Source organism: Puntigrus tetrazona, chromosome 5 (genome assembly GCF_018831695.1).
Source record: "Puntigrus tetrazona isolate hp1 chromosome 5, ASM1883169v1, whole genome shotgun sequence".
Lineage (NCBI taxonomy): Eukaryota > Metazoa > Chordata > Actinopteri > Cypriniformes > Cyprinidae > Puntigrus > Puntigrus tetrazona.
In genome coordinates, this window is record NC_056703.1 from 12,099,832 (window position 1) to 12,112,244 (window position 12,413).

General features: G+C 37.2%; 1 protein-coding gene across 1 annotated transcript in view; it reads left to right on the forward strand.

Annotated features, from left to right (window-relative positions):
• tenm1 (teneurin transmembrane protein 1) overlaps positions 1-12,413 on the forward strand; it is a 127,489-nt gene that overhangs the window by 62,384 nt on the left and 52,692 nt on the right. The window contains 1 exon segment of the mRNA XM_043240056.1: positions 22-260. Coding sequence (XP_043095991.1) covers positions 22-260 — 239 coding nt within the window.

Consider the following 12,413-nt stretch of genomic DNA (forward strand, 5'->3'; position numbering starts at 1 on the left):
TCAAATTCCTTTCTTTTGCAGGCACTTCCTGTTCAAGCATAGTTCAGGGTCGTCTGCCATTTTCAACGCGGCCAATCAGAATTACCCTCTGACGTCCAGCACGGTGTATTCGCCTCCTCCGAGGCCTCTACCCAGAACCACCCTCTCCAGACCGCTCTTCTCATTCAGCAAGCCCTACCGCTGCTGTAACTGGAAATGTACGGCTTTGAGTGCCAGCGCAATTACGCTGACTCTCGCTCTTCTGCTGACGTACATCATCGGTGAGTGTCTTATCTCTCCGCCTCTATGTCTCTCTTTCTATTTCTCTCTCTCTCTCTTTCTCTCCCTCGCTCTGTCCATCTCTGGCTGCTGTCGTGCTGGTTGGGGTCATATGGAATTAGCAGAACTCACACTGTGAAAAACTCTATTAGAGAGATGAATATTTATGAACGAGGGATGAGGGAGAACGAGAGATGAAAGAGTAAATATCCCACAAGGCCGTTCAGAGGTTAATGGTGTTAAAGTTTTGTTTAGCCAAGTCACCGTATGTGTGAGTGAAAGAGAGAGAGAGGTGCTTATGCACCTTAGTGTACTGACTTAATTTTCTCCGACTTTCTCCCTCTCACAGGCATTTCTCTTGAAAAGCTCACTAAAAAATGATGTGTGTTTTACAGAAAAACATTAGGGTAAAAGGTTTCATCCATTAACGCTTGAAAGGCTGCAGTTAATAAAGTTTCTGGTCAGAAGTTCACACGGCAGCCTCTTAAACACTAATCATGTGTCTGGGAGTGTGTTTCTCGCTAATGAAACGAGGACCTCTGCAATTCCCAAACACGTAATAATGACTTCTTGAGAATCTGACATTTGTGATGTTCATTTCTGTTCTACAATGCGTATATCTGTTCTGAACACATTCCATTTGGAATTATGACTTCCCACAGATTGACTCATTTTTTTTAAATATACAATAACAGAGCGCAAGTGAAGTTATTATTGTTATCAATGCTGAAAATATTATTAATAATAATAATAATAAAACAGTTGTACTGTCTAATAAAAAATATACACAAAAAAGCATTTATTTGAAATAGAAATGTTTTGAAGCATTATGATTTGTGTATTGGTATTATTATTATTTTGCTAAACACAAGTTAGGGTTGTGCCGAAAGACAGAGATATTGACGATAGCAGATGTGATATAGTCTGCATCGTCAGCAGCGTTTCATTTTCTTTACAGAACATTTATAAAAAACACTGATACTTATTCTCCTTCATCATTATAATAAAAATATGCATTTAATAAGTATAAATCAGTATAAAACAGGGCTCATCGTGGGGCATATAGTCCGATCTCACAGGATGGCAATATGACAACATGAAAAATGACTATATCACCCAACACTAACACAATTTGGACTGCAGGTCAGCAGATGAATATTTACCACAGCATTTTTAAGTGAATTTGGGTTTGATGATTTACATTTTTTTTTGTTCATGAATAATGGCAAATAAGTCATATGTTATTCACAGATTTTGTCATGACAACTTCAGCCTCAAGATGGCACATTTTAATATTTGGGTGAACTATTCCATTTATTATGCCAGAGAAACGGTTTGCTAGTGTGTGTGTGTGTGTGTGTGTGCGCGCTCTGGAGATGTGCCGTTAATGATCGTATGGCCGTCTTTCACCCCGTCGTTAGTGGCACCCTGTCTAAACAGATGCAATCCGTCTGCTTTGTCTCTTGGCTTTCATTCTTATCTAACAATCTAAATGTGTTCTCAGTTCATTTTCTGGGCAAATGAAGGGAAGCACAAGGATAAAGGGAATAAAGATAAAGAGGAACATAAAGAACGAATGAATCCGCATTATCTTCACATACTGAACAAAAACTTTTGTCCTGTCGGGTAAAAGCATCAACGATGAGAAGAAAAGGATCCATAAAACATGGTAACTGAAAACGTGACTGTGTTGTGAGGAGGTGCTAAAGTCTAATTTAATTGGCCAGTAGGCGTATCGTAAATATACGATCTGAAATGTCCCATTGTCTTTTATGTTAATGTTAGGGCTGGGTTAAGGTTAGGATGAGGGCAATATAATTCTCCACTAAATCTTCAGGTTATAAGTGGACATCCACTATGGCTTTGTACATTGATTGCTGGGGAAAATCTGAGGAATGGAATCAGAGCAAAAACAAAACTTTGTCATATGTTATTTTATTTTTATTTTTATTTTATTTTATTTTTATTTACATACAGTAAATATTTAAAATACTGTATTTAGATGTGTATATATTTCTATTCTTATGTTTTATATTATATATAAATAAATGTAACATACATTTTTTATATCGATAACAAGTATGCACACTTGTATTATGCAAACAAAAATGTTTATTTTGGATGTGATAAATCGCATTTAATCATTTGACAGCAATAATAATAATAATATTTCTTTAAATACAGTACAGATTGTTAACTGGAGTGTAATATATGTAAACTAAAAAGCATTGTCAAATTAGTCTTAATTAAAAAAAAAAACGGGGTGAGATTTGTTTAATTTTATGGATGATGGACTTTAAAGGAAGTTTAATGGAGTTAAATCATTAGAGCTTTTTGCAGAATTCTGTCAGTGTGAATTCTGTTCAGGTGTGAGTATATAATTATCATAAGGGAAAGAATAAGGTATAGTATCAAGTTCACCATTTAGATTAAGGTCAGATGTTTTAATAGAGTGTTTATCCTAAGAGAAGGATTTTAATTGGTCTGTGTGTATATTTAATTGAATGAATTTAATGAGGCTGTATCGTCTGGCCCCACCACATTTTTTATTTTAACAAGCACACGTTAGCTACCAGACTTGCACACTCTATGAAGACATTAAGTACGGTGTGAATGTGTGTGTGTTTTTGTTATGCCCTAATTGAGTCAAGGACCCTGCAGGGACAGAGAGGGAGAGGCAATCAATAATTGTTGATGAAAATGTATCAAAGGCATTGAGTGAATCTGCGTGTGTGTGTGTGTGTGTGTGTGTGTCTGTGTTCATGCTGCTTTAAGACTTTTGGACATTATACTTATTTTCTGAACGTCATGATGCGTTGCCCCATAATAACACAGCGGCACACCAAAGATTTTATTATGTGTGTTTTTTTGGGTGTGTGTCAAAGGTAGGTGTCTGTGGGTGTGCGTTTCTCGCTTTGGAGGGATAAATGGGAGGTGTTTTTGTATGAGTGCAATGACCCAGATAGCAGATAGTATCCAGGGGACTAAGTAAGATGGTTTCTGCGAGAAGAACCTCCATCTATCCAAACTAAGAATGTCAGCACAAAAGGTAAAATGTACAGCCACATCAGCCAGGCTTTAATTATCCTGATTTATTGTGCTTAAAGTGGCTTCAAAATCTGTCAAAATGTCAGAAATCAAAGATAATATTGTGGTTTCAAATTTGTGCGTGTATGTGTGTGCGAGAGAGTCATGATTTAGTTTTAATTATAAGGAAGCATTTTAGACAGCCTTTTAGCAAAGCCTACATTATACTGTGACACGACAGAAAGCGATGAGAAGATCTTGTTGTTCTAATGATTTTCGTTTGGCATATACTGTATATACACTAATAGGCATTGCTGATGGAAGGTGGGTGGTTATATGTTAATGTTTCTGCCATCACATCCAGGGATTTCAGGATAAGCTGTTTTTATCACTGAATTACAATATATGGTATTTTTGAACTGCGGAGGAAGTTTTGAGTTATAAAAGTTTCTTTATTATTTTTTTGCAGGGCATTGAACTCTTATTCTAAAAGATAAAAATTATATCTCTCTTTATGTGATTTCTTAACTTGTTTCCCCAAACAAACAATGAAGAAAGTAAAGTAAACTCTCCTCCACTTGATTCTTTGAATCAAACTTTGAAAACTCCCTGGCTTATGTGACTAAACGATTGGCTTTAGAGATGAACCGGACGACCTTGTTTATTCCACAAAGAAATTGTTTTTGATGGATGTGGATTTACTGAATCTAATAGTGCTAAAAAAAATCCACTGGTTAATGATGGAGCAGTGCAGGATTGGTGTATGAAGCTTGGCAGGACAGAATGAGGCGGGCGTGGCAAGCTTAGACTGGGCGTGGACTTACAGGAGAAGGCGGGACAGGGCATGCACAACATTAAAAAGCGATAAATGCCATGCAGTAGGACACAGTAGATATGTGAGTTTGAGCGTGGGAGTAGTTCTCACTCTGGTGAATCTAGCATCTGCTGTATTATTCATTTTCACTTTATACGCACATGCTGTTGCTGATGTTTCCTTCTACCTGACAGCCACATATGTGATCTAGATGCACATACTGTATGCATATACATGTTTTAACTGGAGTTGTCAGTCTCAATTGAATGCTTCAGTGCTATTCAGTGCTTTCATAATAACATAATGTATTTTAATCATCCTTTAAAGGATTTTCACAGCAAATGTAGATATATACAAATAATTTGATTAATTAGTGATTGTCCTAGTTTTCACACACACACACACAGGCTCACTAATGATCTTTTACAATTTTACTAATTTGAAGATGTGAAAAGGACTTTATGGCTTCAAAAGAAGTTGAAAATGGATGCATGTTTATGGATCATAATGGGTATTTTATGATCAAAACACTAGATCAATGGAAAAACCCCTCTGGAACCCACAAGCCCCCACTCAGCAAAGCGGCTTTCTGCCATTTCCCTTAAAAGGGAAGAAATCAAACAGTTGCTTTTTTGTGCTTCTGTGTGTGTTTGCATGTTTTTTTTTCAAAGGAAAAAGACACACCCTTAGGCTAAGCAATGGGGGGTTTTAACTGACTGATAGGAAGACAAGTTGTTCAGAGAACACGTATACCCTTGCATTTGTATATGTGCTTGTCTTTGTGAGTGAAATGCCAGTTGTCACAGAGATCTATTCAGATAAACCAGCGTTTCTAAAGCCTGTGCTTAAAACAATTAAACAGGTTCAGAGGTGAAGCTGTTGGTTACAGCTCATTAGAGTGATTAGATGACTTTTGTCTGTGCGTGAGAGAACAAGATGAGGAGTTTCATGAGACAAACCTTTATCCCTGCTTCATTTTTTCTGCTTTGGGATGTTTCTGCATATTTATGCAAGACGTTTTCTGTGTTTTTTTTTTTACTGGGGACAAATAATATTGCAATACTATTTTGTTTATTCAGTGTACTTTGCTCATTTACCCTTGTCTTTTTAGATGACCTTAGTCACCATCTAACTGTTTTTTTTTCTTAAAACTGATGTTTTAAAATCCTCTTCAGCAAATCATATTGTGTTCCTAGTGAAAGATAAATATCCCAAAATGTTTTTGAAATACATTTATTTCATGCTAAGTATAGGGTACAATGGGGCTAAAGCACAGAATTTGATATTATTTTCTTCAAGAGCTAGATGACAAAAATGTGCTGTTGCACCTTCTAAAACATTCACTTTTCAAGATGCGTGTATTTGTCTGATCTTGTAAAAGCGATTGTATGCTTCAGTGCAAAGTCGATTCCGTGCTTACCTGATCTTACGGTATATTTATTCAACTTATTTTTCTTCAAATTATGTATTTATTTTTTTAAATAAGAAGAAAATACTAAAAACTTTGCTAAAGTGATTGTTTTAAACAAATACACCTCTTGCCATCTCATTCATTTGTAAGATTTTTTTAACAAAAATATACAACTTTTTTCAAACAAAATCTGTTGCTACATTAACGTTCAATACAACATGAAAAAATGTACATGTATTTTTTCTACAACTACTATTATTTTAGGTGCTGTAAATAGCACATTTTTTTATTAAGGTGGGCCTAAAAAATATCCTAAAATATATTTGAAATGCATTTATTTTATGCTAAGTAAAGGGGCTAAAGCACATAAATTAATTTACATATAAAAATTAAATTTGCACATGAATGTGTCTACACAAACACCTTATAATGTTAACAATACACTGGCTCCTTTTTTTAGATCCCCATAAATGATAAGCAGTGTCTCAGTAAGCCTGAAAAATTCTGTGTGACATTTTACAGGTCCTTCCACAATTGTTGACAGACAGTGCAATATTAGCAGAAACCCCACCCTGAGTAAGCTGCACACAATCCACCATGTTTATCTCTTTACACTAGATTAGAAATGTCTTACTTATTATCAGGTCCCGCTTTATATTAAGTGTCCCTAATACCTGTGTACTTACATAGTAACTAGATGTGTATGTAATATGTAATCACAGTGTAAGTACACATTAGTATCATAGTACAACCCTCAGAATGGTTAGTACAAATGTGCAACAAGTATTATATAACTACATTTTGTAACAATATGCATAAGAGTATTTGGAACAGGGGTGATCCAGGGGGTGGAGATGCGTAGGTTTAGAGATATGTAAAGTGGGAGGAGCTGCACCACTGTAATACCATTCTGACTCCTCAAGAACTGTCCACTTAATAGAAAGTGTAATAAAAAAGTGTTTTTGGTGGAAAAAACATACACAAATGAGCCAGTTGTTTATATATTTACATGTATATAGTGTACGGCTATAACAAAATAACGAATGAAAAAAAATTGCTGAATTGCAAAGCTCAGAATTAGATTATGTTTTTTATTGAAATCTATGACTTTCAATTGCAGACTTTGGGATCTTGGTGAATCTGAGTCTCACGTGAGATGTAGTTGAGATCTCTAGAGGAGAGATGTATGAGATTACGAGGGCACTTTTGACTTTCTCTCTGAAGAAAAATATCTTTCTGTCATTTCACTTTCCATTTAATCTAATTGCTTCCAGTAGAAACAATTGAGATTTGCATTTATTCATTTAGTAGACGCTTTTATCCAAAGCATTTCACAAATGAGGAATACTTAAACAAAAGCAATTCATCCTAGCAGTACTGTAATTGAAAAGTGCCGCAATAAAAAAAGTTTCAAAATTGCTCAGAAGAGTACAAAGTACAGGCTATTACAGGGATATAAGTAAGAGGGTAGAGAATGGAGAGGTTTTTCCATTGAACTGTTGTGAGTTGTTTCTTTGAAGGCAGAGAGGGATTCAGCTCTTCTGATGGTGTCAGATGGAGAAGATCATTCCACCATCAAGGAATATTGAATGTGATGGTTTGAGAGAGTTCTTCTGCACCTCTTTGTGCTGGTACCGCGACTCTCTCTCATCGACTGCAGATTTCTGGAGGGAACATTGATTTACAGAAGTGAGTGGAGGTAGGAAGGTGCAGATCCGGTGAGAGTCTTGAACTTGATGCAGGCAGCAACTGACAGCTTGTGGAGTGAGACAAAGAGAGACATAACATGTGATCTCTTGGGTTCATTGAAAACCAGATGCACTGCCGCATTCTGAATCATTCGCAGAGGTTTGATTGTGGCTGAAAGAGCATTACAGTAGTGCGGTCAAGTGAGCTTTGGCAAGGAGTTGTGCTGCATGCCTGAACAGGAAAGGGTTTCATTTAAATTTCTGCTTAAAAGTTCTACTAGAGAGTGAAGTGTGTAAATCTTGAATAATAAATTGAATTATTATTTATGGAATTTGTAGATCAAGCTGGGATTGAAGGTGTTTTAGCATCAAAAATAATGACACACATCATCTTTTGATGCACGTTTTGACAGGCATCTCATCCCCGTTTTCCGTAGTTTCCCCTTTTATCTGCCAGTTTCTGCACGGTGTGTGTGGAAACGAATGAGTGTATGCGTTTGCAGATTAATTCCACTTCATTTGCATTCGTCAGTTCACAGTCAGCTTTTATCAGGAGCAGTCACTTGTCATTTAGCAGGCTCCTTTGAACCAGGGCGATGTACAGTGCTCTGGGTGCACAAACAGTCCTGCCGAAGAAACCCACAGTTTAGGATCTCTCCTGCGCTTTGCTTCTCACGCTGGTTTAGATGGCTGTGTTTCTGGCTCAGATAATTAAATACAAAAAACACAAAGCTTTTACCACTCCTGAAATTTTCAATTTGAAGCTATAAAATCATTTAGGGCTTGCACACAGGCATTAATGTTGATGTGATAGGTGCTGACGAGTAATGTTGGAAAAATGGCCAGAGATTTAATTAAGTATTGCAGTGTGTTTTGTTTTTTGTTCTTTTACTCACTGTTAAAGTTATATTCAAGTAATGCATCTTGATGCAGCAAAATGCATCATGCAATTTTAATGATCCCACTTATTTTGTGAGAATTATTAAATGTAACTGTGGTACATCTTATTTTGTGATTTTACTGGAATAAAGAGCATTTGAATAGAGAAACACACACACACACACACACACGTGAACTCTTTCCACTTTTATTGAACATATAAGTATTTATAAGTATTAAGCATCTGAGTATCTAATTACTAAGTTTAAGTTCTTTTTGAATTATAAAATAGAAGCACTGAAGTATTATCTTTCCTATTCCTAAGTGACATCGGATGATGTTCAGCCTCATATAGTCCTTTCATAAGACAAATTTAATTTCTGTAAAAATCTAAATGCTCTCCGTTCCAGTGAAATCACAAAATAAGATGCACCACGGTTACTGCTATACATACTATAAAGTGACTCACAGATGTTGTTTCATTTATTCTTTTTTTTTTTTAAAGGCGTCAATCGAAAAAAGGTTTTAACGTGTGATTTCTCACACTTAATGCACATCTCACATCTAGCTCTTGTTTTCTTCTGAACCAGTTCAGCTCATTAACAGGTAGAGGGCTGAGCCCCTCCTAAAACTGTAACACTAGAATAGGCCTACACGGGAAAAGGGTTTTGTGGTTTGCCCATTTGCCCTCTTCCCAGCATGCACTGGGGCATAAATAATTAATATAATTGCATTTGTTTGCCAGTTTTATTTACATTGTTGTTATTGATTTTGTTGGGATCATGTTTGGTAAGTAGATGTTTTGTGATTTCAGGCTTTGATTTTCTGCTTCTCTATTTAAAACCATAATTAAATTGAGTGTTAACCTGAGGCCTGCTTGTGACTTTTTAAGATATGTGTGACATGTCTTCATGTAACGATTTCAGTAGTTTAAGATAACACGAGCTTTTCTCTCCATGCATATTTTTTGTAGTATTTATCAACCATTTTAAACCAGGTTGCAATGAAAACAGATCTCAGGTTTTGCTTCTATTGAATTACTATGCATATTTTATCCATTTAACGTTTTTATTTATACTTATACTGTTTATTTATACTTTTCAATGATTTAGTGAAGCTGTCTTGCATAAGAAAAGGACAAGGGCTAAAATCTGATTGTCTGACAGCAAGAAAAATTTGATTGACAGTCTTTTCAGTCATCAAAGATTGTCCTTTTTTTGCATTCAGTCACCTCCTTACAAGTTTTCCATAAATATGAAGAAAATGACAGATTTATACCAGCAATCATCTCAGTCCTTAAAGATAGGAAGTTTTTTTCCCCTTTTTCTTCAAGGAAGAGGCATCTATGTTCTCTCCTTACTAAAATGGGGGTTTTATCTTCTGCTCTAAAGGAGAAAGGCCTTATCTTCTCTTTAAAACATTCGTTTTTTTTGTCTTCACTTTAAAGTCAAGGAGTTATCTCCATCGGGCAAAGTGTCGAGGTCAGGCTACGGTGGCGTCCTCTAAAAATACGACCCAGCGGGAATGTTTACGTGAAGCGTTTTTGCATCATCTCAATAGGCGACGATCAATTCACGCAAACTCTCCTCTCCTGTCACTGGCAGTAAGCCCCTCCCTCAGAGGCTGTCCGCCCAGCCTCATAACTGCTCTATTAATTTAACCTGAACCGCCCGTCTACAGCATTACTCATCTAAACAACATTTCCATCATCTCAGAACAGGAGCTGGATGCGAAAAACGTCCGCCTCCTGCCCGTTACATCCCCTAATTCAATATCTTCCAGACCATTCTCTCTAGATGTCCTGAGGGGGATCGGGTTTTTGCCCGGATGCGGAGCTTGTGCCTTTTTCAACATTGACTCGCCGCCACAGCGGCCGGCCCACAAAGGCTCATTGTTCTCACTGACCGATAGCCAGGACACACAATAAACGAATCCATTTCTTTTAGGCCAGCTTCCTAGCCGAGGATATTAACAAACTGTGGCGTGACAGTAAACTCAGTGAGCTTAACCATTTCTCAGTCTCAGGGCAGTCTGCTATTCAGCATCAAGGTTAAAGCCGGCTTTGATGTATGTGGGACTTTTGTCTAGTGAACAGCTCTCAGTCCTTTCCTGTGAAATGCGCCTCTTTGTTTTTCTCTTTATCTCCCTCTTTCTTTTTTTCTCATGCGTGCGCACACTCGAGCGACACGTCTCGCAGTCAGTGTTGTATGTTTCCAGCACTGTCGGGTGCTCCACTAATCATGTTAAAATCTGTTGATTTAACAAAAGCCTTGATAAATGGTGTCCTTCTTGCTTTCTATTTCTCGCTCACTTTCAAGAGTGCTGAATCCTTCCCAGTAGTCCATCTTGTCGAAAGAAAAGTGGGGGAGAAGGGTCAGAGAGAAAAATGGCAGAGAGAGAGAAGGGGAGAGACAGAGATTTTTCTCTTCATTAGCGGTTGTAAAGAGAGAACTAGCGAAGAGGTTAGAGGTTTTAAGGGATCGATGTTTGCCGTTCAAGGCTCTGAGTCCTGTGGAGGAAAGAAATGTGGCCTCCGTGGAATTTATGAGACCTTCCAGACATGCACCTTTAAAGAGCTTTGTGATCCTGTACACACACATGCACACAGGACAGCTCTCGCTCGTGCACACACACACACACACACACCAATGAAAAGCTTTGTGATGTCATCGATCTGTCCATCTATCAGTTTCTCTTCTGTCAGTTTCAACCACCTCCTTTCTCTTGTCCTGTGTAAAGGTCTGTTCATTTTTTTTCTAAACAGAAAAGTAAACTCTAATGAATTGGGTAAATAATCAATTTTTATGAAATTAAGAATGCATGTTGTTTTAACCTTGTGTCCCTGTTTTTTTAATAACATGCCTTTTTCTTTGCTTTTAAAACTTTTACCACGTTTAAATGGTTAACCCTTGCCAAAGACCAAGATGTCTCTTCTTAAAATGTGAAAATCTCAGAAAAACATATAATTACCAAATGGGATGATCTAAATAATGGAAAAAGTGAATATTACATTATACATTTGTAAATTTGGCTAACTGCGACACTGAACTTTCTCTAGAACATAAGTCAATTTTAAACTCTATAATGCTCAGAAACTCTCAAAATATAAATCCCACATAAAAATTATACTGATCAAAACAGTAAAATAACTAAAAAAAAATTAACAATTGATGTATTTTTTACATTAACCTTCATTCATTACACTGACTGTTATCAAGCCCAAAAATTTGAGATGGTAAAAATGGGAATTTCTTATATTTTTACACAAAAGGAAACATGACAGAATTCACTGGTGATGTATGTATGTGCTCTGGTATACTTCAGAAACATTTTTCACACTTAAGGATATTAAATAGTGATTACAAGTGAAGAAAGGGGAAGAAAAAAGCATTTAAGCACCCCTGCAACCAGGAGAGAGACGTGTAAGGATCTGAAGAGAGAAACAAGTGATTCTGAGTGTAGTTCAGAGAAATAATTCATGGAATATTGTTCATTAAATTGTGAGAGCAGATCGCAAGAGTGCAGTATCTGTTGTGTTTTTTCACATTTTGAGAATAAAAAGAACAAGGTACAACACAGTGCCTGGTAAAGCAAAAAGAGATTTTACCACAGAAGTTATGATATCAATGTGACATTAAAGATACAAATTGTTATAATATTTTATTGATGGATTCTACACACAAAAAAATGACAACCCAGGCCATCAGAGTGTCTGTATTAGTTTAGATGTGACCGCCTCTAAAAATGACATCAGTCACAATGTAATTGAGTGCTGTGCCGATCTCCAGAAACAACTTAATTCTAACTGTGAATGTGACCATAAAGTAATATCTTGTGTCCATTCTCACACTGAACTCTGGACCCTGTGCTTCCTGTGTTAAAGCTGATCCGCAGTGCTTGGGGTGATCTGTCATTTAGCCAATGGCAGATACTGTGTGTGTATGTGTGAGCGAGAGAGATGAGGGCGAATAGGGGGAGATAAAGGAGAGGATCATGTAGATCCAGCTCCCCGCTGAGACACCAATCCCTCTTTATGGCTCGTAAAGACGCCTCCTCACGGCAGAGCTCGCCGTGCACACACGCGCGCACGAACCCACACGCGACTTCCTATACGCCTGAGGAACGGGAGGGAATGAGAGGGAGAATAACCTGATTTTCACTCGCCGTTCCAGAACTCGTCGTCAGTATATCTTCTCACCTCATTTCCCTGATCGACTGAAATCCCACACACACGCTCTGGAGAAAGAGAGAGAGGGAAACTGAGGGAAACTGTGTGATGAGATAGCTGGTATCGGGGGCCCTGAGGTGAGCAGAATGAGAGTTTGTCCTTTTTATT